Source organism: Mus caroli, unplaced genomic scaffold (assembly GCF_978045245.1).
Source record: "Mus caroli unplaced genomic scaffold, Mus_caroli_1 scaffold_3, whole genome shotgun sequence".
Lineage (NCBI taxonomy): Eukaryota > Metazoa > Chordata > Mammalia > Rodentia > Muridae > Mus > Mus caroli.
The window spans coordinates 14,543,773-14,571,292 of NW_028227258.1; the positions used below are offsets into that span (position 1 = coordinate 14,543,773).

Here is a 27,520-nt window from a genome sequence, read left to right on the forward strand (position 1 = left end):
CTGGTTCCAGGCTCCATGGATAGATTGGTGGGAGTGCCCCCCCTCCCCTTTATAAGTGAATTTGCCATTAAACATTTGAGCTTTGATCAGGAACCTTGACTTAGCTCCATTTGTCTCTCGTCTGCCTAGTTTCCCCTCTTTCAGCTCCGGCCTGCCACTCAGGTGTACCCTGTCCATGTAAGTCACTGGCTGGCTCGAAACAAACCACAGTGTAAAAGACAGCTTGTTAATAAACTGCCCTATGGGCTGTACATTTTTACATATATATTCTGGAACACAAACACTTCCTTGTTGGCATTTTATGGGAACAGTTTGCTGATCCTGACCTAGAACAACTGCTTAAGTTAATAATGAGGAGTCCAAATAAAAAAAAATCAATAGATAAGCTAAGATATAATTTCCAGACAGAAGGCCCTGAACAAAACAGAGCAAAGCAAAGCATAAAATAGGGGACCCAAGTCTAGTCATAGCAATTAGATTAAATCGAAATGGACCAAATATTCTGATTAAAAGGTAGAGATTATCAGACCAAAAAGCAAGATCCAACTAGAATATGTTCAAGTTAAATAACAAGACCAGCTGGATTAAAAGAAAATTGGTGAGAACACATCAGGTAAACTGCAAGCCTGTGACAGCTAGCAAGATGGATGCTCACACTAAACGAAGCCATTTCCAAAGCAGTATTATGGGAAGAAGACATCGTCAAAATTAAACAAAGTTATAACAGAATTTCGAGCTACATGAAGGAGCATCAGAAAGAACTAAAGGGGAAAAAGGGAGACAAACAGGATCAGAGGGATCTTTATGTACCTGGCATCAGCTGAAAGGATGCTCTCATTGAAAATTTGGTAAGGTGTGAAATGTTATAATTTTCCTGATTTAGATAATCAAATACAGCCTCCCAGGCTCCATGACCCCACAAAGCCATTGGATTGTGGTCTTTTTATTTTGACTTTTGGTTCAGATCTACAGGGGGATGGGAAATGTGTTGGTCCACAGATAAGTACACTTCCTGGCTGTCAGGATTATTAAAGTACCATGTTAATATTTGATTCACTTAATATTTGTTTTGATAATTCTGACAGTCTGGGATCTTGGGGATAAGATAGATCAGTGACAGAGTATGCACTTAGGCCCTAGGTCAATCTCTATGCGGGGAGAGGAGCAGGAGGGAGCGGAGGAGAAGGACTAAAGGTGGGGGGATTTGGAGAAGGATGGTTTCACAGATGCTATTATTTTCCTCATTTCAAGGGTGAATAGAATATGCTCTAGATAGCCGACTTACTAAAGCAAGGTTGTGCCGTTTTTTTCAGAGCATGCGAGAAAAGCTGTCTGATCTCTAATACGCCCCTGTGTTATAGAGTATTGCCTAATTTTGACACTACCTAAAGGACTAGAGACTATCAGATGACTCTGAAAGATAATGTGAATCTTTGGGGCTTATTTAGCTTTTCTAACGAAATGTTTCCTGCTTCCCTAAAATTTCATTTCACTTAAGGAGGAATCAACGTAGGCAAAGATTTCATAAACTTCAACAGTTATTATAAACCCATTATTTTCTGTCCAAGCTGTGACATCTTTTAAGGCAGCTTTACCCTTCCAGGAGTCCACAAGACTTGTGGGCTGTATGACAGTTGCAAATTGACCCTAGTACCTTTCATGGGATTGAGATGTCCCAATCGTCTAAGCAGAAAATTAAGGTAAAATTCTAAGGAAGGTCAACAATCTACATAATGAGTAATTCTATTTCTGTGAGGCTTTTTATTTTAAAATTAAAGGGATACAGTTGAGCTCAGGCTTGCCCGCAATAAAGCAAAGTGGTCAGGCTCTACGGAAGCATTGCTAACCCTGACTGTGATGACTAAAACACGGTGAATATGAAGACACACAGGTGCTCTCTGAGAATGCCTTCAGTTAATGCACAAGAGTAAACACACCTCTCTTTTTTCAGGACAGTCATTTATTTTCTTCCAAATCTCTGGTATTTTAGATCTGACTGCTGTCAAGTACACTGCTATAATAAAAGACAACAGGCAGGGGGCAGCAGATTTCAAACAGGAACAAGCAAACATTGTCCTGGGTGACAACCACCACCAAAGCCCCTAGGTCCTGGCCTTTTCTGACTCCTCAGTTGTCATCCATTAAAAATTTCAAATTATTTAGATTTAAGCCATCAGATATATTGACATGACAAATCAAAGTGTCACTCACATTATGATTCAGAATGAAAGCTCTTAAAAGTCCTCGTATGTAAGCTGAGTGCTCATCTGTGTAATTATCAGAAGCGAAGGTTTGTCTGTGCATTGTTCAATATTTCTCTACTCTTTCATGATGATGGCCACAGAAATTATTGATGCCCAGGGAAAAATCTGTACAATTCTGGTAAGATGTGAGATGGTTGGAAAATGTCTAGCGCTATAAAATACTGAAAACTCTTACAGTAGTATAATGAGAGAAATACTACTCATTATGCAAGATGCGTGATACTCTGCACTGTAAAAGAGAAGACAGCACCCGAGGCGAGTTAGGATGAAGCTAGGAGAGAGGTCCCGGATGTTTCTCGTATGATTTTGTTATGTCCCATTACAGTTCCACAGCACGGTATTCCGTTTTGAGTTTTAGAGAAACATCAATCATGGTGAGACTGACATTGAGTTACAATTGTCATGTCAGCTCTGTTATTAATAACAAGAACACATTAAAGAAAAAAAAAACTTACCGGTTTTCCTTGAACTCCCCTCTCCCCAGGGCTTCCAGCCTTACCCTACACATGAGAGAAAAAAATGCTTAGGTCATTCAGCCCTTCTCAAATAGCACAAGGGGAACGTCAGAATGCTCATGCTCAGGAGACCACGTGGTTTGCTACTCACGGGGAGACCAGAAAGCCCTCTTTTCCCTTGGTTTCCTTTTTCACCCTATAAAAATATCAATATCACATGGTCTGGTCAGAATTTGAGCCATGGTCTTAACAGCACTACACAGAAAACAGGGCATCAAGTACACAGTTCAATATTAAAAAGGATACATGGCTGATATGTATTAAACACTATGTGGTAGTATTTCAATATACAGGACATAATGACTCTGCCACATTTAACTGCACGTGAAATGGAGCATCAGCAAGTACCTTAGCACCTTGTCCTCCTTGATCCCCTGCGAGGCCATCTGGTCCTCTGGGTCCCTACAGGTAGAAGGACAATATCCCATTGTTAATTTGAAATGCTCCCCTTAAAAGCAAATAATAAGCAAGTCCACGTTTTAAAGGATTCATGCTACAGGGTAAGTTCAATGAGAAGAGTTGATGAGGTGTTTCTAATCTAAGTTGATTCTTCTCCTCTTCTCTTCCCTTCTCTTCCCTTCTCTTCCCCTCCCCCTCCCCTTCTCTTCCCTTCCCTTCTCTTCTCTCTCTTCCCTTCCCTTCTCTTCCCTTTCCCCTCCCCCTCCCCTGCCCTTCTCTTCCCTTCCCTTCTCTTCTCTTCCCTTTCTCCTCCCCCTCCCCTCCCCTTCTCTTCCCTTCCCTTCTCTTCCCTTTCTCCTCCCCCTCCCCTTCTCTTCCCTTCCCCCTCCCCTCCCCCTTTCCTTCCCTTTTTCTTTTCCTTTCCTTTCCTTTCCTTTCCTTTCCTTTCCTTTCCTTTCCTTTCCTTTCCTTTCCTTTCCTTTCCTTTCCTTTCCCTGTCTGTCTGTCTGTCTGTCTGTCTGTCTGTCTGTCTGTCTTATCAGTAGCCCTGAGGGATTTATTCTTAAAATGGCTCTAAGTTAACTTAAGAGAACCTGGGTTGTTTGCCTAGGCAGCCTTAAGTTTCATTATTTTGGAATTGTTCTTCTCTCTGCATTTTTAGAAAATGAATGTTCAGGACACTACACTTGCTATGTGTCCACTGGACAGCAGTTACTGGAAGATGGCAGGGGCTCAGAACAGGGACAGAAAGGCACTTGTGGGCAAATCTTCTCAGTATCTACTCAGGAATTACCTGTAGAGAAGAGCCAGCTGCTCTCATACAGCGATAAGTCTCGCTTTCTAAAGCATACGTATCAGACTTAAATTCTACGTGGACACCCACTGTAGAAAAGAGGTAGCTATTGCTGTCCCGACATGTAGTTATGAGTTTCTTCATCATGGAACACAAAGTTATTTAATACTTAATTTATTTTTATGATTTCATAGAAAGAGTAAATAGTTCAAGGGAGAGGTGGTTGTGCAAAGGACCAAGAGAAGTCCACAGGGAGGCAGACCTGGCACATTTATCCCAGGAATGGAGATGCCACTTGGATGTATGAAGTCAGCCCTGTGAGTTATGGGTAGAAGCAGGCAGAGGGACCACGTGGAGAAGAGTGAGGAGAGGAGCCTTAGCCTGACCAGGCTGTCAGCTGCATGCAGGGAAGTGCTGAGAAGACAAAGCCAGGACTCACATTTAAGTAAGTGGGTGATAGGTAAGCAGAAGGTTTCTATACAGCGCAATTGCACAAACTTGAGACCCTGTCAAGTTCTGAGGTGAAGGGGTCCCCGTGTTGGCTCTAATGTTCAGAATTCTATTTTCAAAGCTGTTTGCTACAATAGGCCTCTACAGGCTGGAATCCTGGCTTAAGTGTATTCCCAGGTTCACTCAAGGGTTTGGAGGGAGCATGAACACCCCAGGAGGCCCATGAGGATCTCCCTATTAAAGCAAAATTTATATAAAATATTTGTATAGTGTTTTCCATTAAGACACACTTATGCAAGACTGTTTCACAGTGATTATTGTTGCTGTTGTTGTTATCATGGTCATGGTGGTAAGTCAGGGCCTCTAGCAGGCAGTTCACCATTGAACTTCTGCTGGCCTCTTAAATTTCTTTTCTTTTCTCTTTTTACATTTATGATTTTATTTACCAAGAGATATTTATTTCTATGCTCCCAGTGATAAAGATAACCATGTACAGTGTAAAAATAAAAGCCCCAAGTCAGGAAGTCACATTTAGGTCATAAAGCAAACATAAACATCGGAGGGGTTGAGAGCCCTGTTCTAAGGAAGGCTGGAACTGTCTACGCTTCAGGCAAGAGTGAGCATAGCCTGGCAGTAGAAGAGGTTTCCCTCTGGTGGTAGACATAACCCACAGTGCTGATGAGACAACATAAACTTCAGGACAAGGCCTAAGAGAATTAGACACTCCATGTTACAATAGGCACACAATTTGGCATAATATTTAAAAAGTAACAGCTCGAAAGTGTTTCCTGGATCGCTCATTTTCTGGGTAAAAGCATGCTGCATACACAGAATACCCAGACCTTTTTCTGTGCCGTTAGGAATGTCAAAGCTGGCTGCAGTGAGCTGGAAGAGGGTTCTTACAGCCAGAGTGAGAATTGAACACCTCAACTCCATTGAGGAAAAGCATATTGCATATTTGAAACATAGGTAAATACATTAAGGAGTTAGGCAGACTCACGAGTGAGCAGTTTGCGACATAATGCAATGTGTGTTAGGCTGGGGGCCTTCTATTTCATATAAATACTAAATTAAAAAGAAGAAACTTACAGTCAACTAAACTGTTATCATATACTGCATGCTTGGTTTACTTAGGAAGACCATCATGAGAACCTTGAGCCCATTTCTGTGGCCTCTGTGATAGATTACGACAGGCTGAGTGCCCGTGAATGAAGGAAATAGCCGTGTCCTTAGGACAGATGGACTCAGTGTATTTATATGTTCTTGGAGCCAGAGCTGGATCTTGATATGACCCCTATTAATTTTCAACTCACTCGCATGCCTAACTCATGTGCCAAGCAGCGTTTTTCTGATCCCTGCTTTACACAGCTGGAACCAAGTGATCCACTGAACCAAATCAACACTGTCAGGGCCCTTGGGGAAAGGTCCCTGCTGCAAATGTTTAACAGAGCAGAGGAAAAATCTATATCGCTTAAGATACTTTAGCTATTGCGTAGAACAGATCCTAAATACAAACCCTACCGAAGGCAACTCTACCTTAAAATGACAGACAACCCCTTGAAGGAACCAACTTGCAGAGTGTTTTTCACCATATAGGTGTCACTGTTGGAGAGAAAACTCTAAATTGTTGTGTATTTCTAACATAGTTATTCCTCTACCCCATCCCCATCTTAAGATACCAAATCTGCTAGCTGCCTGCCTCTCTCTACCAATGCTCTAGAGAAAGAGGATGGAATTTAGAGAGAGCTTGTGATCAAGGATGGCTTAATTCCTGCCCATGTCAGTAGGTGAAGCCTGCTTTGCTCCTATCATTTCTCCTGTGGCCAGCTGGGCACAGAGGGAAAGATTGGCAGGTGTCAGCGTCCTTATTATCAGTAATTCTCCAAGTGTCAGCTTGTATGTGAACGGCAATGGCTCAGGCTGAGCTGACTCCTAACCAACTGCCCATCAGGTCAAGCCTCCATCATCTGGGACCAGAGTAGTGAATCTGTCAGCTTAAGTCATGACAACAAACGAAAGGACTTTATGAACTGCACCGAGTAGTTTTAGTATATTAAATAACTTCTCTTTACCTGACTGTTCTCCAGCTAAACATACCAGCTAGGAATAGATTAAGATGTCTAATGTTTAAGATGTTTAATGTTTAAATAGGAAGGGCATTTATATAATAATTTAATATATTTATGACTACCTTTTACTATCTATCTTGTTACTTTTTGCAGTTATGTAAACGGCACAATTATACAATCATCCCACTGCAGGTTAGGAAAATTTTCCTGATACTATTATGGTTACCTTACTCTTTAGATGTTTGTATTGTGGCCTGCTTTAAGTTTCCTTCCCCTTGGTAGATTTTTAGTATTCCATCATATGTCTCAGTTTCAAGACCATAAGTCACAAAATTGGAAAGCCCACTGTGGTGTGAAACCTGAGGGGCAGTTGGAACAGAATCTTCTGGGTTATGAGTTAAGGGTTATATAAACGGTAAGAAATCAGGTTGGGTAGATATACTGTGGGTTGTCAGTAGGCAGAATCTCTCAGGAATGGTCCTACTGCTCGTAGTGTTTGTATGACCGTTTAGAACAGTATAAATCCCAGAACAACCAGGAAAGGTGAATAAGCATTAGACCATTCTGTGTGGGCTCAGAATGTACGTCCCTAAGAGTAGAGTTTCTCTTCAGGGCCCTGTCACACAAAGTAGTGACAGGCGCGCTAGAAGAATCAATTCCCTTAGCCTTTGTGGTTGCACCAGAATATGGACCCAACGTCTTGGAGCCTGACACCTTTCCAACTTACCTCAGCAGGCCAGCTCAATAGTGTGTGTGTGTGTGTGTGTGTGTGTGTGTGTGTGTATGAGTGCGTGTCCATCCAATGTCTGAGGAGGCCATGAGAGGACACTGTACCTCCTGGAGCTGGAGTTACAGGCAGTTGTGAGCTACTTGACATGGTGCTGGCAACACAACTCTAGTTCTCACGACTGAGCAGCTAGTACTCCCAACAAAGAAGCCATCTTTCCATCCCCATTCAATTAAATTTTTTTTGGTATGGAGTCTACCATTAGTAATATTCTCCTAGTGAAGAAAGACACCTTCCTCCCCTAACAAGGTTTCCTTTTGTAGAAACTCCTGAGGGGAAAGGGTTTAAAATTGTGTGGCACCATTTGAAGAGAGTCAGGAAACCATATCTGGAAAATGATGAAAAGGCTTGGGGATATGAGGGCGAGGGCAGCGTGACACGTCAGGACAGCAGGAAGCTACTCGTGGTCCCAGGGAAGTTAGGAAACTGCAACAGGATTCATGAGATCATCCAAGTGGTTCAGCATGTACTAAGGTTAGGGACATGGATTTGCCTCAGAATCACTGAGACCTAAATCATTTAACTAACCAAAGACTTAACCTAACTAGACTTTAACTAACCAAAATAAGTCTTTATTTTGAATCCACCTGCCACAAGCTGTTGTGCTTTCTCATTATGACTCACACCAGACTGAATACACACCTCTGACCTCACCAAGGATCGAGTCCTGGCCAGCGGTAAGCAGCAAACGACACTTAAGAGCACGGATCCCTTCTCTCTTAGCCTTAAATCTATTTAGGCTAAAATGAATCAACTATCACTGATGTTTGTAGATAGGCAATCTAAAAGCCAGGAAGGAAAATGGTTTTTCATAAAATAAATAATCATAAAGACAAAAGTCTCTCCTCAATCTCTCCTAACACACAAGACGTAAAACCAAAGCTGCTCTCCGACAGAGTCCTGTGGACTCTCAGTTTTACAACTGGGACACTGCAGTGCTTTCATCTTTATTATTTTTCAACTTTAAAAGTCTTCGTTAGTCAGAGACCATCTTTTAGAATTAAAAAATGCTGCCCCTAAAGGCACACACTCAGATGAGGAAAAGTATCGCTTATTATTCCATGCAGCATCAGATAAACATTGGCTTTGGTGTAAGATATATCAGGGCCTGGATACAGGCTGAGATATTTCTCTGTCTCTAAGGATCATATTCCTTGGGTCCTGGTTATAATTCCTTGGATATACAGTGCCGTGCCTTCTTACAACGTCTCTGAGTACCAAACAAGACAATATACATAAAGTATATGTGACAGGCATACAAGTGGTAGTCTGATGCTTTTTAAAAAAGTGTTAATGCTTAAGAGACCACTTGGTAGATAAATATTCTTTTTCACGTCTTCCCCATATTAATTATTAAATAAAAATAATTGTAATACCTTTGATTATTAGTTATGTAACTATAATACATAGTTATATTAGTTGTTTTAGTAGTTATATTTCAATTGCTATAGGCGGTTCATCTAACAGAATAAAAACAGCAAAATCCAACATGTGAGTATGACTCTAGACTGCGTAGAGCTGACTTTGTCAAACACAGCACTATGAGGTGACTTTTTTGAGGTTAGCATACTTTTTTTTGTTACTTACTCTTTGTCCTTTAGGACCCGGACTCCCAGGTGCGCCTCTTGCCCCAACAAGACCCTACATGTTGAAAATTTAAAAACTCAGATATCAAATTCATAACATTGTTTCTAGAATAGTATCTGTACTTTCTTATGTGACATTTATTTTAATTGATGGATTTTTAAAACTGAAATTTGTTTATCTCCCTTGAAATACGTTTTAATTAATCAATACCGTGTGTTGCTTCCCTACAAATAAATGTTAATTAATATATACCATGTGTCCCTACCCAGTGTTCTGCTGTCAAAATATTTCACTCTTTGGATAAATGCCTTTTATGGGTGAAATGAATTGGAAGGGTTTAATATTCACGGGACAAATAGTGCTCAGGAAGAATGCTCAAAGGAAATGTGAAGGAGAGGTCCTCTTAGCTAGCTGAACCAGCCTAATATCCCTGCTCCATCAAAGAAGCAATAGCTATTACTGTTACAATTTCTTTGCTATTTAAATATATCTGTATAACCCCGTGTATAAAATTTGTATATTTTCTGAACCCATGAGTAATATCATAAGTGATTTTAAATTAATGTATCAAGCTGGGTGTGGTGGTGCACACCTTTAATCCCAGCATTTGGGATTAAAGGCAGAAGCAGGTGGATTTCTGAGTTCGAGGCCAGCCTGGTCTACAGAGTGAGTTCCAGGACAGCCAGGGCTATACAGAGAAACCCTGTCTCAAACCCCCACCCCAAAAAAAGTATCAAAAATGGAAATTAGGTTGCTACTTTAAAGTCAAGTTTAATGATGTCTTAAAGTCTCCTTTAAAGAGTTACTAGAGTATAGCACAAATTTATGGCTACATATATAAATGTATAGGAGATTTTTGACAATATGACCATTTAGCCAAACAATAAAGTAAATCCCTCAGTAGGGCATGTGATCTTCACAGCTTTGGGTTTTTGATCAGGTTTATAATACCAGACGTGAATGTCTTCCTGACAGGAGACCTCAAGTACAGTCAGAAAGCAGTCGGTTCCCCCAAACCACGGCACCACAATGGCACCAGTGGGTACAGCTTGCCTGGTAGGTTGGCAATACATCCTGCAAAGCCTAGACTTGGTTAAGATCTTTGATTCTTTTCTCCATCAGCAACCCACACAGCACCTTCAAACACTATGGAAGCAAGCCAGCAGGGACTTTCTGGTCAATCTGAGATTGATGTTCTGGGTCCTGCAGCCAAAGCTCGCGTGTCGCCTTCAGCTCCCCGGTCTTTCCTTTTTGTCACTGTGAGTAATGACAGTGGCAATGCCCTGTGTTGTTTCCGTGCCTTTGGGATCCTCCTGACCACACACTCAGAGAGAGATATTCTAATCCCAGCACCGAGATTTTAACAACCCTTGTCTTCTCTTTAGTTATAAACTTTATATAGATAAAAATGGGCCAAGTTTTGGGTCTTGAGTTAACTCATCCTTTTCTGTGAGTGAAGAGACGGGCAACTCTGCTCTGGTGTTTGTTTGTTTGTTTTGTTTTAGACGTCAACAGTATGTGTATGGATATACTAGGAAATCAGCCTCCTTTATAGAATGGAAGCATCATGAGACATAACATAAACAATTTCTGTGAAGAGAAATTCGGTGCAGATACCACAGGGGCTGAACTTCTTCAGATTCATGTCCACAGTAACTGTCAAATCCTGATAAGTGAATGTTTTCTCTCTAGGGGCAAGATTTAATTATCTTTCTGAAAACAGCAGATGGAATAGATTCAAAATTCAAGTGCTGCTTATCAAAAGCACATTTCCTATGAATTTTAACTGTTTGTTTGAGAGTATTTGCAAAATTAAAAAAAAAACATTTTAAAATAACTCCTCGTGTTTTGTTAATTCCTTGGCTTTCAGCTGTATTTTGGTTACTGATTCTATTTTTCTTATAAAAGGAGGATTAAATTTTTTCTTTTTTCTTTTAGGCGAGAGAACTGAAATTGGTTGCTATACATAGTAGGGCCAAGGAAGCTCACAATACCAAGAAATATTTCAGAAAGTTCATATGGTTTAGGAGAGGTGCAAACTCCATTATCTTATACATAAATTATTTAAATGAGACTCAAAAAGATAGTACAACAAGGCGATGAATTTAAATTAAAGTGGACATTCAAGAAAGGACCGCAAGTCTGCTTTATACTTACAGGTAATCCAAGTGGGCCCATGGGCCCTGGAGCCCCAGGAGGACCTGGGTAGCCCTAAGATTAAAATGAAATATAAAACATATAATTAACCATTTTCCTTTAAGAAAAAAAACCCCACAGTAAACCACAAATGGCAACAAAAACAACAGTTCGACAAGATGACCCTTTTCTACCTAAGGTACATGAGACCATAGGAAACGCTGTGTAGTAGGGTCACAGAAATTGAACATGCGTTTCCACAGAAGCTGCCTGTCAGTTATTAGGTCTTTGCTTTAAAAAGATAGTCTTAGGTGGCACCATGTGTTATAATACCTCGGGATCTCCTTCATTTCCTCTTTCTGTGTGTGATGACATCTTATGTGTGGACTATGCTCTGTGATGATACTAATTATGGCTTATGAACTTTTCCAAGAGGTTGGTAAGTCCCATGATGAAGGAAGGTAGATGCAATTAATCCATCAACTTTTAGAAAGAACACATTCATTATGGCACTAACACTAATTCTGAAGATGTCTTAGCAGGGAAAGATTCTTGAATCAATTGGTTTATGAATAAGTTAGGTTAACTACCTGCCCCCCACTAGAAATTGCTAAAAAAAATCTTGTGGTGCTTGTCTGATAATACAGAAATTAAAAATAAAGAGTAAAAGATGGGATGAGCTTGTAGATAGTGTTACATGCCACCTTTATTCTATATTTTCTGAAAGGGGGTGCTCGAGAACTGATACTGGTCATCCTTTAAATTTCCCATAACACTTACTAGCTAATTAATAAACTAAAAATACAACCCAGATATAAAACATCAGTTGTCATTATCTTGAGGATATAAAAGAATAAGACATTTTTTGGTGCTGAAATTCTTATGTGCCAAAATCTACCTCATAGCCAAAAGACCTATCCCATGGCCAAAAACTGGTTTACTACTAGAGTAGTTGAGAACATATGTAATAAAAACTTTATTTGCACAAGAACATGCAGACTTTTCAGTTGAATTTTCTTTTTAATCCACTGTGGCTCATGTATTATTCTCCCCAAACTGTAGAATATTTTTCACTAAGGTAGTTTATTTTTATGCTTTATTATGGATTTGTTATCATAGAACATCATTCTCGGATATAAAACAGCTAAAAAGAAAAGTTCCATGGAACTCTATAATACAATAACATTTTTATTAAAATACCTGTCAGTGCAGGTCTACCCCAGCAGGCCTTAGCGTTGTTATTAGGTGTGTTGGAAGCAGAGTGTTTTAGATCCTTGAATGCTTACCATGACACCTTTTTCCCCCTGGGGACCAAGCGGGCCTGGACTTCCACGTTCTCCCTTGTGAAACAATAAGGAGAGAAGGCATCACTGAGTGGTGTTAGTGATGGATGCGTTAAGGCTACGGAAGGGAACCACAACCATAACTTGCATGCACATCCCGCCTTCACCATCAACACCTCTGAAACGTACAGAGCTTGCATTTTAACCCCATGCCTGCAAATTTCCCAAAACAATGACGTTCTCTGCTTTACAGTCTTATTGAAGTGAAGATAGAAACTATGGAAAAACCAAGATCTTCTAAAAAGCACATAGCCTGTAATGTTTTGTAAGTGAGAATTCTAATGAGTTACTACAAGAGACTGCAGAGTGGGAAATTCCTAAAAACATCAAGCAAATTGGAAAAAGAGGTCATCTCTAGAACAATGGAAGAAATTACTTCCTTGGACTGTGGGCCCCAGTGAACATCTGCAGCTCTCATTCTGGAGGGTTGTAGGACTCTAGTCTTCAATAGGAAGTTAAAAGTAATGTAATCACGTTAAAATTCCTCCTATTGTCTAAGTATCAGCTCATTGAATTATAACTAAATAATTGAATCATTTCTGTACCTTGTCATATTAAAAGTCAATAAGCACATATTAAGAACTTGAATTACATTATAAAGTTAAATTTATATTCTGCTTTCAAGTAACTATAGGTTTGTTATTAGCAGGGATGAAATAATTAGAAAGAAGTTGAATTGTGAACCCTGTAGAGCTTTTGCTCACCCCAGGGAGGAGTAGAGATGGATGCAGACATTTTCTAAGAGGGTGGACGTTAATAGAGTCCAACCCTTTGTCCATGAATAAAAGTCTGGGATGAGAGAGTAAACTGGATCAGGTAAGTTATGAGACTGAATGTAGCACAGGTGCCTAATAAATGAGTTGGGGGAAAGAAAAGAGTGAACTGGACGCTAATTCTTCTGATTCAAAATTGCTTCCAAAGAGGTTTAAAGGCGGGGTTACAGAGCTTCCACACTGGCCACTTCACACTTGCTTTTCAGGCTACATCTTTATAACCAGAAGGGCATCCTACGCTCTAAAAGTTAGAAACAAACATGTAACTAGCTTTATGTCAACAGATTTAAGAGATTCGCTAGAGGTACTATGTTATACTTTTGAGTAAATCTTCCCTTTACCAGCATAGATGAATTGTACAGAGTAATAATTTCCATTTTTCTATTTCCAAAGTACACCTAGCACACCGTGATCACGTGTACATACTCTCTTACTGTTTCCATGTCTCCTCCTCTCTTTCCTTCTACAACCCCAATGGTCTCCCTCTTATGTTGACTAGATTCCACATGTGAGAGAAACCATGAAATGGTTTCCTTTCAAGCCTGGTTTATTTCCCTTAATGTCATGATCTCCATCTCCAGCAATTACTTGTAATGGGATAGAATTTCGTTCTTTTCATGTCTACTTGGGGCTCTAAATGTCTCTTGGATGTCAGTTCTTTCCCTACATTTGGAATATTTTTCTGCACAGCCTCAGCAAGTAGGTTCCATGTGCCTTTAGTTCACAGATACGATCTTTTTCTACATTGAGAATTCTTAGTTTTCACCTCATGATCATGTCCCAGAGTTCTTGAAAGTCATGGTCATGACTTCCTTTTCTTTCTTTCCTCTTTTTTCTTTCCAAATGTAATCATTCCTTAACCATATCACCAATCTGTGAAAACCTTTCTTCTACTTAATACAGTTTAATGATAATATTGTCCACAATTTAAAATTTTGATTTATGGTGACTTTCATTTCCAAAATTCCTGTCTTTCCCCTTCAGAATCTGTTTATTTACTAAATTTCTCATTTTTCTTACTAAATTTCTTCTCTAAATCTTGATTTGACTTTCTTATCCCATTTGCCTGTTTGTTTGACTCCTCTCTGAGGTCACTGGTCCTTTTTTAAAGTAAACTTTTGAATGCTTGGCTTAGTCTTTCAGCCTCTTCATTATTTTTGGACTCAGCTATTGAGGGCTTGCTACCTTTGTGGGAGTCATACTGCCTTCCTTTCCATTTTTCTTGTGTTTCTATGTAAATATTTTTGCATTTGTTGGGATATCCCTTCTGGTTTTATGTAAAAGTGTTCTTAGGCGGTGATTTTATCTTGAGCTCTCAATCTCCATCTCTACTCAGAAGAGAGGAAGCAGACCACAAAAGAACAATTAAAAGACAAATCAGATATTTAAACACAACAGAAAAACCAACTAGAAATATCAACTATATTCCCTTAAGGAGAGAAAAGAAAGGAGCTAAGATACTTAGGCTCCAAGTCCTGACAGTATTAACGATGCTATGGTGTGCTTACAGACAGGAGCCTAGCATGGCTGCCCTCATAGAGCCCCAACAAGCAGCTGACTGAGCTGCTTACACCCAAACATTGGACTGAAGTCGGGGACCCCTGGGCTTGAATTAGGGAAAGGCTGGAAGAAGTTGAGGAAGAGGGTGACCCCATAGGAAGACCAGCAGTCTCAACTAACACAGACCCCTGAGATCTCCCAGACACTGAACCACCAGGCAGCATACACCAGTTGATGTGAGGTCCCTGACACTTAGAGAGCAGAAGACTGCCTGGTCTGGCCTCAGTGAGAGAAGATGCACCTAACTCTTGAGAGACTAAGTATCTTGAGGCCCCAGGGAGTGAGGAGGTCTGGTGGGGTGTTAGATGTGTGTGTGTGTGTGTGTGTGTCATCCTCTTGGAGAAGGGGGAAGAAGAATGGGATGAGGAACTGTCAGAGGGCAGAATGGGAGGGGGAATAACTGGATTGTAAAAAAAGATTAAAGATAATTTAAAGAGGATAAGATAAGAACTGAAAAGCTACTCAAGCTAAAAGTGTTAAAGATTAAGTAATAAAATGACAGGGAATGGAGTGAACAATCGATATTGAAAAGAAAAAAAGATGGGTGTTGACTGCAGAAGAAAAGGTGGTCTGAGTAATCACAATAAAAGAAATACAGGGCAAAGCAAACATTCGGAGAGAAAACAAGACCAATCAGGGTTTCCTCCTTGCTGAGGAGGCAGAGGATGGAGATGCTCTGCTCTCTCCTAGACTCATCCTTGGTATTGGGAACAGGAGGGTACTGAGTGCTGTGCTTTCTGTAGTTCAACAGATCAGACCAGGGAAGTTTGAGCCAGCCTCACTGGACTTTTTCCACTGGGCTTGATGTCTACTGTGACTGCCGCTGGGTTGATTGCTGTTGGGATACAGGCTCAGCAATACAAGAAAGCAGAAACCTCCTTCAGGTTGTCCCTGCTACATGAGCCTGTTGGCCACCACATTGGATGGTCCCTCATGGCAAGGAACTCCGTCTGTGCAACCACAAGCACTGGGAATGCCCAAGCTGCTGCTGTGTTTTCACCAAGTGTTTTCTTGGACCCCGATGCTTTGTTGTAGATACGTGGACACACAGAAAAGAGATTACTGTCTCTAATCCTCCATTCTCTAGTCTCCTATTAGGGTGACAAGTGCCCTTTGATCAATCACCATAAAAAGCCATATGGAAGATTAAAGTTAGCCTTCAGTTCTTAATAAGAAACAAAATAACAAAATGGGTTACCTTCTCACCAATGCTTCCGGTTATCCCTACTTCTCCAGGTAAACCAACGGGTCCCTTGTAAGAAAAGAAATAACAGAAAAGAGCATTACATCGCTCTTAGAGCATCCTGGTTTTAAATCACCTATAATTACTACTTACATCTACTTCATCTTAATTTTATTTGGAGGCAAATCCTTCGTAGAATAGGTACATAGCCTATGACTCCTTGTTAGAATTAATTTATTCCGTCAGTCAAAAATACCTAAATCAAATCTTAATACACAACAGATACTTTGTTGGGAGATGTGGTAGTCTCTGTCCTTATAAACTAATAAACAACAAGATGTTATAAAATATTTACAACTTCCATATCTACTTGTTAGAGACATGTTAGCATATAACTTTTGTGACTAGCTTCTTTGAAAGAATCTTCATGCCCACTTGTATTCATTTCTTTGTTCAGTTATACAAGGTCTTGATATCTATTCTGAGCAGTACTGGTGGCTGAGGTAAGACAGATTCAGGCCCTGTCTTAACGTCACAGTTAGCTCCACCTGACAATCTGATACAACCCACAGTCCCTTGGGCAGAGGAAACTTCAGTTGAGAAATTACTTCAATCAGCTTGGCCTATGGGCATGTCTGTGGGATCATTCTCTTAGCTGTTAATTGATGCAGTAGGATGGGTGGGTCTGGGTGGTATAAGAAAGTAGGCTGAGCAAGACCAAACATCCAAGCCAGTAAGCAGTGTGTCTCCATGGTTACTGCTTCAGACTCCTGCCTTGGCTTACTTTGGTGGTGGGACTAAAACCTGTGTGTTAAATAAACTCTATCCTTTCCAACTTGCTTTTGGTCATGGTTTTATGGCTGTAACAAATCAAGCTAGAAACACTTGGCAGATCAAAAGATCTGGTACCACAGAAGGGAAACCTTTACTAATTACAGGTATGACCTAAGCTCATGAAGGAAGTAACCGTGATGATAGAGAATGAAAGAGAAGGCATTTTAGCAAGGAGAGTCTGGGGAGGGCTGAAGCCAGGCAATCTGTAACTTGATTAGGAAGAGGTCAGCCAGAAAAATGAAGAAGGAAGACCGGGATTTGAGCTAGTGCACAGCCTGAGTAAGGGACACAGTTGTGAGGACAGAGGGAAGAAAGCCACCAGTAATGGCATTCTGAAGGAACATGACTTGGGTTTTCTCTGTGTTTGTATTTGTGCATATTTATTCTTTCTTCTTTAATGGATATAAGGAGCAAAAAGCAATAAGCATTAGAACAGGAAGACATTATAGGTCTTTCTTACATTGTAAGGGAGTAGGAACTTTTTACCTTTACTTAACGACACATGAAATGTCTTCAATGTCTACCAGGTATAAATCCGGCTTAGATAGCTTTTTATATAATATATATTTACACATACAAAGCTGTAAATCATGATCAATGGGTGACTGAGCAGAATCTAACTTAATATGTAATATGACTTTTATCCACAGATTCACATTCGTATCTGTACCAGTAGCTGATTGGTTATCATGTGATCTTGGATACAATAACATGTATTAGGTAGTATGTGTGTATGTGTTTGTGTGTGTGTGTGTGTGTGTGTGAGTGTGTCTATGTGTGTGTGAGTGTGAGCATGTGCCTGTGTGTATGTGTGTGTGTATGTGAGCATGATTTTATTATTAAAGCCACTAACTTTGGTGGTGTTATCAGGATCTCCTTTTACAGTTGAGCTAGCTAAGTTAAGAAAAGATGTTCAAATGGCTTGGGTAAGCTTAGGTAAACACCAAGTGCTTAAAATGTGACTCTTCTAATATTGAACACTTTATTTTTACATTCTTCAATAATGGGCTTTTTTTTTTTTTTTGGTCTTTTCTATTTGGACCTTCATTCCATCTGTCTGGGGTCTCATCATCATCACAAGACGTAAGAGGAACCTGGAATTTTGTTTCTGTCCATATAGTGACTCAGTCATCTCTCTCTCTCTCTCTCTCTCTCTCTCTCTCTCTCTCTCTCTCTCTCACACACACACACACACACACACACACATATACACGCACACAAATGTCTTTTCTTAAGTTAGCTATCTCATCTTTAAAAGGAGAATACTGATAACACTACCAAAGTGAGCGGTTGTGGTGATGAAATCATATGTGTGTGTGTGTGTTTATATGTAAACACACACACACACAAATACATAAAATGTCACTGCCCACTATTGTTTTGTGGTACCATGCTTAGGTATAGCTTACTTCTATTTTATGTCATTTCTCATATTCTGTTTTTCTTTTTCTTCTCCTTTCACCCATTTCTCTCACTCAACTTTTTTCCAAAGCTTTTCCTAGCTGCCTTCGATTGTCCTCGTCAAAACAAGTGAGCCGTGAGGGGCTTTAGTGAGTCCTAGCAAATCTGAAACCCGCAGGCTTTAGATCCCCTTGCTCTTTAGGTGTGTGTTACTATTTAATATGAAACTACCTACATATTCGGCAATAACAGAAAAATCCATTTGACTTGAAATCTATCAAATTTGGTTAAATTTAACATGCAACTGATGGCCTATGTTTTTATATTTCTAAAGAGAAAAAACATCCAGCAAGCATCAGCAATTTGTCAATAACTTTAAGAAATACTCCATTTTCAAATATTAGCATGTTAACACAGCATGCTAGGTTGAGTTATTCAAAAGTATTCACTGCTTAATTCTGTAGAACAATTACACACGCCCTGCGCAGTCGCTGTGAGGCTTGCTATGGATCTTACAGTGACAATCAGTGTGGGAAGAAAATTGTCACCCATCCTCCTAATTCTCTGTGTGACTTACTCAGAACAAAGAGAAAAGGTGGGGACATGGTACTCATCATGGTGCTTTGTAGCGGCCACAAAACTAGCCATGACTCAGTGAGGCTCGTGGTGAGCCTGGGCCTTAAAACACAGGTGACATGGAACAGACAGGCAGCTCACAGTGGGTAGAGAGAAAGTGAGAAAGAAAGCTTTGTTATTGCAAGCCACAGATATTTTCAAGCTACTCTGACTGAGGCAGGTACGTCTGAAAACTTGTAATATACGGCACTAGTTTACATGAATAATAACTAGATCTCACAGCTTCCTACCCCTTGTGACAACAGTCCCAAGGGAGTGGGAACACTTCAATTAAAAAGCCTGACTTTCTCAATTGCCTTAGGAACATGGGTAATGATAGCTTTGCATCATGTTGTAACACTCGATATTGTGTTTATTTTGATCCAGTGGCTAATATTTTCCTAACGAGACAATGGATTAAAAAGACATATGAATTGACATAAAAATTGGAAAATTTGAAACTAACTCAGATTGTTTCATGGTTGTCTCACAGAAATGGTTGCAATTACCAGAAGAGTGCAGCACACACACTACTAACATCAGGACAGTTACCATCCACAGGAGTGATAAAATGAACAAGGAGAGGATCCTAATGAAGATTATTCAGAGGTGAAAAGAGATGCAGAAAGAAATCCATGGAACATGGTTTCAAAGGAAGAAAAAATCACCCGTAAGGAAAAACTCTGAGAGAGTGATGTGATGTGACAATGTAGGGTCAGTGGTGACCTCCAAGAACAACTTCAGTAGTTCCTGCATGTTTGGACAAGGCTGCTGAAGGGTTAACAGCGTCCACGTGAAGGAAGCATGGAGAACAGCTTGTATAGCTGCCATTCTTACGGAGTTTGGCAGCCGAGAGGAGACACAATTACCGTTGGAAACCATGGTTTGCAAAATTATTCTATTGAGAACATGACTTCTGCTCGGCCAGCCAAGTAAAAGAAAGTTCATGTACGGCAGAAGTCCGCGTCGGAACAGAAAGCAATGATGCCTAAGGTACATTTTCCCTCTGTGGCACAGAATGGTTCTTTTTAAACAACATGATATTGGAGCCTAATCCATCATAAGTGGTTGGGACCAATGCATTTGTAACGGTAAGACAATGCTGCTGGGTTTACTGTCCCCCCATGGGCTAACTCATAGCCAGCTCCTCCATTGCTAGTCAGTCCCCTTGCCCTGGAAACTCATTGCAAGCCAAAAACTCATGCTGGGGTGTGCATCAGCCAATGACTCCTATGTCCCCCACTCCTCCTTCTCCTCCCCGTCCTCCTATTACTTCTACTGCTCTTATTACTGTTGTTGTTGTTGTTCCTCCCTCTCTCTTCCCCTTCCCTTCTTCTTTTCTTCTCCCTCTTCCTCCTCTTCTCCTCCTCTCCCTCCTTCTCCTCTTCCTCCTCTTCCTTCTTCTCCTCCTCTCCTTCTTCTCTTTCCTCCTCCTTTCCCTCTTCCTCCTCATCCCCTCCTCCTCCTTCAAATTACAAATTCTTCCCAAAAGGACAGACTACAGTGCCCTGACTAGTTTTCATGATCATCCGTGAAACAGACATCCCCCATAGAAGTAAGATCTAGGGCAAGATACAACTCAGAACCAGAAACAAATATATTTTTAATTTTAAAGTGCTCAAAAGCCAGTTGGGTATGTATACATGGGCACAATCCCCATTCATTTAAGTACCAGTGGATGCTAGTATATTAAAATGAAAAATTCCTGGTCTTGTTCCTTTCTATTCATTCTTTTTAATTTTAAAAAAATAAGTGCTGGGAGAACTGGATATCCACAAACAAGAATGAGACTGGACTCCCATCTCACATTCTGTGTAAGAGTCACCTCCAAATGGATGGCCTTCTTTGAGACCCAGAGTTTGGTAACTGTTCTAGGAAAAAGTAGGGGAAACATCTCAGGCACAGGCACAGGCAAAGACCTTCCGAACAGGACTCTGGCTGCTCAGGAGATAGTGTCAGCCATTGACAAATGGAAATTTATGAAATTAAGATGTTTCTGTACTGCAGGGGAGATGGCTAACTGAGATTTAGCTTACAGAACGAGAGAAACAATGAGTAATGCTGTCCATCTTTAGAGATTCCATGCTGTTGACTTAGTTCTCACATCACATAGTCTCCCCCAACGTAAATGGATTAAAATAAGAAACACTTACTGGGCCGCCATTTCTGTACGTCAGAAACTATGGGATGGCTGCGGCTTCCATGGGCAGCTCTGGTTCAGGTCTCTGACATAATCGATGTCAGACTGGGACTAGCAAATTTGCACTTAAGAAGGATGCGGACCAGAGGCCTCACAGCCTTGCCATACAGAACCTCTTTAGGGGCCAATCACGTGAAGTTTGTCTCACCACAGAGCAAGTGATTCCAGATAGAAAGTGGGCAAGGTATACAGTACCATGCCTCTTATGCCCTACTTACACACTGTCATGATACCCACATCACACTCATTAACAGTGTATAAGTGCAGCCTATATTCCTCTCTCTCTCTCTCTCCTTGCCCCCTTTCTCTCTTACATGTCCATGATCAAACACACATTGAGGTCAAACACCACTTTGGCTAGGCTGGCTGCCCAGTGAGCTCCCAGGATTCCCGTGATCCAGTGCTGGGTAGGGCAAGCATAGTCATACTCAGATTTTTATTTTTACCTGGTGCCAGGAATTTGAATTTAGGTCCTTCTGAAATCACAGCTAGTACTGCTACCTACTGAGCCATCACCCCAGCCTCAAGATCCTCCACCCTAAATGATGGAAATTAGAGAGCTCTTCTTTAAGGGAAGAGTAGCAAAGAAATTATAAAATATATTTTTAAAGTCATAATGACTAAAGTCTATTGTTAGCTAGCTTTGATAATGTATTAGAGCTTTGATTCTAATTGTTTACTTTCTGTAGTTTTTAAAAAGTCACATAGGAACCTCTAAATTGTTAAAAAGATGCATACTTTTCTACAGATGAGACATGTAAAGTTTTATTAACTGAGTATCTATTATGTTTAAGGTGCCATACCAATCATTTTGGAATTAATGACCACCAAGGTTAAGCAGAGAACAAAATCTGCCCATAGAGAAAATGGTTCAGAATTCGAGCAAAGTCAGGAGTCAGCAGGCACGATGCTTGCATATCTTTGACATTTTCCCTGGAACACAGCCATGTCTACTTGCTTATCAGCCCTACATGATGCATTTGCATGCTGTAAGGAGAACCTAGTGTAAAACCAGAGCGTATGTCTGGTGAAGTTCCAATCTGTTCCGTTGTGTATTTAATGGATACAAAGCAGTTGTGGAAGCCATCTTGTTCACTGTTAGGAATTACCAACAGCACATGCCGTTTGGGGAAGAACGTTCATCAAGTCCTTTCTAGGCACCGATTCTACACACAACACACAGGGAGGAATACGACAAAGCCTTCAGCTAGTCCATGCTCGGCTTGGGAACTAGAAACCCGAGTAATAATTGAAAACATTTCACGTTTTTTGCAAAGTAGGATATGTAATGGTCTATTTAAAGATTTTGTTAACTAAAGCCAAAATGAGGAGGGCCAAAAAGCCTGATGTGGAATAAATCGACTTTTAGAAGCAAGAAGAAATATTATTTTTCCTCCCAAAGTCAGTAAAACTTTAGAGTGTTCTACTTCTGTTTTTTTAAGTAACCACATCCTACTGATTCATTCGAAGAGCAATGTGAAATTAGAATGTTTCCTACTTGAAAAAGGTGCTATAAAACCTTTACAGAAGGTCCCTATACTTAACAATTATCTTCAAAAGTCACTGTGTCTTACACAGTGTTTGAATGCCTCAGAAGAGTTCAAATCTTCAACATGTAAACAACTGTGTAACAGGATAGAGGATGGCAGACCCTGGAGACTCTGAATTTTACTACACACACAGTGTAGAAAGCAAATTCCCTGGAACTCCCTTCTGTTGCGTTTGCTTTACTCTTAGCTTCACTATGTTCTATCAGTGGGTTTTGCTTTCCTTTCAAAGCTACGCAAAGGATCGAAGCTATCTCATCATGATAAGTGTAGACTTTACCCACTGTAGAAAACCACTGATATTTTTTAACCTTGTTTCAAGCGACAACTTTGTATATCAATGTGATATGGACTTTTGATGACTGGAGGAGCAAAGGTTGAGCCACACATGAAAAAAAAAATCTCCATTTTCAAGCACTAAATGAGACAGGTGTTCTCACAGGATCTGTTTCCCTGCACTATGTCCTCACAGTCACGCCATTTTCTAAGAAGATGGCCACACAATCAGTTGTCGAGGGGTAGATAAGAAAGAACATGCCGTCTAGCTGAGGAATTACTGTAGAATTACTCTCTTCTCTTCTCTTCTCTTCTCTTCTCTTCTCTTCTCTTCTCTTCTCTTCTCTTCTCTTCTCTTCTCCTCCCCTCCCCTCCCCTCCCCTCCCCTCCCCTCCCCTCCCCTCCCCTCCCCTCCCCTCCCCTCCCCTCCCCTCCCCTCCCCTCCCCTCCCCTCCCCTCCCCTCCCCTCCCCTCCCCTCCCCTCCCCTCCCCTCCCCTCCCCTCCCCTCCCCTCCCCTCCCCTCCTCTCCTCTCCTCTCCTCTCCTCTCTTCTTCCTTTCTTCCTTTCTTTCTTCTTCCTTTCTTCCTTCCTTTCTTTCTTTCTTTCTTTCTTTCTTTCTTTCTTTCTTTCTTTCTTTCTTTCATGTGTGTACTCGCACATGCAAGTGTATATGCAGGGACTCGTGTCCATGTGAATGTAGAGGCAAGAGGTTGGGGCTTGGTGTTTTCCTTTCTTTCCCTCCACCTTTGCTTATGAGACACATGGTGGTCATTGATTGGTTAAATTGGCTGGCCAAAAAGCTCTGGGGAATTCCGTTTCCTTCCTATCAGAGCTAAGGCTAAAGACATGCACTACTGCACCCACCCCTTTCTGTATTGCCTGTTTGAGATCCAAACACAAATCTTTCTCCTTGTGGGACCAGGACTTTACCAACTCAGCCATCTCCACAGTCCAAGAATCCCTTATTTATTTATGTTTGTTTGTTTTTATGTGTGGGTGTTTTGCCTGAATGTATAACTGTGCACTATGTACATTCCTTGTGGCTGTAGAGGCCAGAGGAGGCTTTCAGATCCCTGGAACTGAGTCATAGACAGTTGTGAGCCACTGTCTGTGCTGGGGATTAATCCATCCTGATCCTTTGGAAGAATAGCCAGTGCTCTTAACTGCTGAGCCATCTCCCCAGCCACAAGAATTCCTTCTTAAAATATGATAAAGAGGAAGCAGCAGTGAGGGATTCTGGTAGGAATGTTTAGTGTACAGATGAAAATGTGGGCTTAGGGCCAAGGAATTCACAGACCATCAGGAAAAAAGTCTCAACTAAGAGTCAACCCTAGAGAGTATGCATGTGGAGAGAGGAAAAGATAAGGAAAAATTTCAGATTTATTATGCAGAGAAAGTCAATTGGCAAAGGATGAATGACGTCTATTATTTTTGTTTTCGACAATTTTCCTTCAGTCTTTTTATTTAAGGGTAATTTTAAGGCTTATACCCGAAGCCTTTCTGATTATTTGTTAATATGCCAGTTTGCAAATGTACAATCTTTGGATCATTCATTTACATTTTCAAATGAAATCTATAGTCTCAAAAGTTATTCCTTTGACTGCATGGGTTGGAGCAAAGAGCTTTTTGTGTGTGATGAATGACTTGAATAAACTCAGAAACATCTGGGAAATTAAAAAGAACACATCTGTGGGTGTATTTGTGAAGACTTTTCTGGATCATGAAGGCTTTTACCTCATCAATAACATAGACCATCACTTGATAGATTCATAATATGCCTGTATTACTTGGATATGAGATCTAGTTGGAGGAAGGCCCCTGAGGAAGTCTTGAGGGATGGGCTTTTCTCTGGCCTCCTCCTGCCCTCTGCCTTCTCTGCCTGCTGTCTACGAAGTGATCAAGAACAGCCCCAGAAAACGCCTCCATTGCCCCGATGTTCAGCACAAATATATGGGTTCAGCCTTTTTATACCATGGACCAAAATGAGAGTTCACGCTCTTAAATATTTCTTTCAGGCATTTGTCCACAGTGATATAGAAGCCTGGCTATTACGTTTCCTAACTCCATCACTGTTCAGGAAGACGTGAATCAGTCTGAATGTTCTATAGAGCATCTCTTAAGCTCAGCATAATTCCTGGACTACAGAAGATAATAAATATATTTTGACTAAGTCAATGAACAACGCAAATAAAGCAGAGGTGGGGAACACACATGTAAACCACCCACCCTCCTCTATAAGTTAAAACTCATTCCTTCTTAAATCAGTACCTTCCAGGTTAAGGCCTCAGCAGACAGACTTACATCCAGGCCTGATGAGAGTACAAAGAGAAAGACTGGCCACTTAACCCCCTGGTGGGCCATATGTTACCCAGAGCTCATTAATGAAATGGTTGGGCAATTATTTCCTTTAGTGGCAAACTATATTAAGTTCTTGATTTTTTTTTTTTTTTACCACACTGACCAAACTGCAGAGAAGCTTAACCTCCCAACTGAGATGAGTTTAATGTGCTAGGATCAATAAAAAAGTGGTTCAGGGAAAACTAAACTCTGACACTTGTGAGGAATGTCTCGACAGAGGTCCCTGAAGAGTCTGAACCACTAGGCCCTAAATTTTCCTGCTTAAAGAAGTGGCCTGTCCTTTCTCATAGTAAGTTAGCCCTGTCCTCCAGCATACATCCCCCTTTAAGAACACGCACACCATAAGTGGGATTTTCATGTTCCTCTCTAATCACTAGATTATACTCGCATGCTACCTAGGAATTTGGTGTGCTTGATATAGACAGAAAAGGCCATCTCTAAAGAATAAAAGGTCTAGTGAGTATACATGGTAGCATCCTAGGAGTGGGCACAGGGCCTGACTTCATAGGTACTTTACCTACATAGCATAAATAAAATGTGGCATGGAAAAATTAACTTGGGACCTGAGTAATGTTTTTCTCATTCGTATGACCAAGTACATGACAGAAAGCAACTAAAGTGGTAGAAGATTTATTTTGGCTCTTAGTTAAAGATATAGTTCACCACGGAGAAAGTATGCCAGTGTCCAGTGGAAAAGTGTGGATTGGACTCTTGACTTTTTTGATGAACCTATAGGTAGACTAGAAGGGGGAGTGGGAGGAGGAGCTAGAGGAGGAAGAAAAAGAGGAGGAAGAGGAGGAGGAGGAGGAAGAGGAGGAAGAGGAGGGGGAGGAGGAGGAGGGGGAGAAGGAGGAGGAGGAGGGGAGTATGGTAGCACTGAGCTGGCTATAACCCACAAGACTTTCCCTGAGTGAACCGCTTCCTTTAGTAAAGCCTACTTTCTAAAGGCTTCACAGCCTTCAAGACGCTGCTAAGCAGTTGAGGACCAAGTATTCAAGCACATGAGCATTTGATGCTTTGAGGTTTCAAGGCACTGATGAAACACTCTCTGTACACATAGTTTAGCAACCAAAGAAAAATAATTTGATGAAAATCCTACATTTATCAATATTTTATTAAAATGCCATAAAATAGATACTGTTTTATTTAGTCAACAAAATACTTGAAAGCATAATATTATATGCCACCCTGAAGAACACATATTTTTGTATGGTCAATTAAATTTAGACTATGAACAGATATTTCATAATTTTATAGGTTGCTGAGGGACTGGGCAGGTCTATCTTGGGTCACAGAGTTTCTACTCCCACCTCTTGCCATATGGATACCTAAGGTTCCCCACCAAGTGTGTCTTGATGGTCTGCCAAGTATTCAAGTGGAAATGTCAGGCTCTGACATTTCCCCCATTAGCTACCTGACTCTTATTCTCTAGGATTGAATGTGCAGTCATAAAATAAAGGCTCAGAGAGAAGTTTTAGCATTGCTAGGCAGTTCTGGCAATGATCAGGAGGCTATGCCTGGAATGTCCTCTGAGCAGATGCTGGTAGTCACATTCGTGTTATGGGAAACACGAGAAAGGAATGGGTCACTCATGCTGTCCCAAACTTGCCTGGCAGCGCGGCCAACAATGAGCCTCTGGGTAATCAATCAAAGGTGATAATGTGAGTATTGACAGAGAGCTGCCACCTATCTTTATTCAACTCAGGCTATTTTTTTTTTTTTAAGAAAGTAAGTTGGATGAGAAATAAAGGAAATTCTCCTGCAGCGACACTTGTGTTGCAATAACTTCCTCCCTGTGCGGTCTCCCTGAGACTAATAACTAGCAGGCCCGTTCACAGAGGGATGTGCACTTAGGAGCCCAGAGTATTTTTTTCAAATATGAAGAACAAAATTAGTTCTGGATGCTGTTTTAGGCAACCCTTATAGGAAAGGCAATTTGTGAGTTCTATCCAAGACAAAATTAGAGTAAGAGAAATCTGCTCTCTCAAGTTTCTGTCACTCCCACTAACCCCAAATGGTTGCAGCTGATAATGGGGTGTGGGAGAGAAATGACAATACACTATGCCACCAATCAAGACCTGGGTTCCAGCTTAACACTTAAGTCCCGAAGAAAGTCATTGAACCAGATTTGATCTCACCTTTCTATTCTGAAAAACATGTAGACAAGGTCCCTCTTAGTACACCACCCTGCTTTAAAATTCGATTTAACCACAAGGAAGAGCAGAGCCAGTTATTTAAAAGGCATTAACAATCTTGTTCAACACCCAAGAATGGGATGTTCATATTTATATAGAAATAGAGTTAAAGATTTTTCTACTGAGGAATTTTATCCAGTGTTCTGGATCCACAGGATCAACCAGAACCGTCTTACTGATAATCTCTGCAGCAGGCAGCTCCTTTTCCCTTTAATACTCACATTGGCATCCTAA

At 40.8% G+C, this 27,520-nt stretch overlaps 1 protein-coding gene across 1 annotated transcript in view; it reads right to left on the bottom strand.

The window, feature by feature from the left end:
- Positions 1 to 27,520, bottom strand: part of Col24a1 (collagen type XXIV alpha 1 chain) — a 264,200-nt gene that overhangs the window by 115,601 nt on the left and 121,079 nt on the right. Inside the window, exons 26-32 of the mRNA XM_085835446.1 lie at positions 15,875 to 15,928; positions 12,287 to 12,340; positions 11,022 to 11,075; positions 8,865 to 8,918; positions 3,128 to 3,181; positions 2,871 to 2,915; positions 2,720 to 2,764 (exon numbers count right to left, since the gene is read on the bottom strand). Coding sequence (XP_085691572.1) covers positions 2,720 to 2,764; positions 2,871 to 2,915; positions 3,128 to 3,181; positions 8,865 to 8,918; positions 11,022 to 11,075; positions 12,287 to 12,340; positions 15,875 to 15,928 — 360 coding nt within the window. The remainder of the gene's footprint in view (positions 1 to 2,719; positions 2,765 to 2,870; positions 2,916 to 3,127; positions 3,182 to 8,864; positions 8,919 to 11,021; positions 11,076 to 12,286; positions 12,341 to 15,874; positions 15,929 to 27,520) is intronic.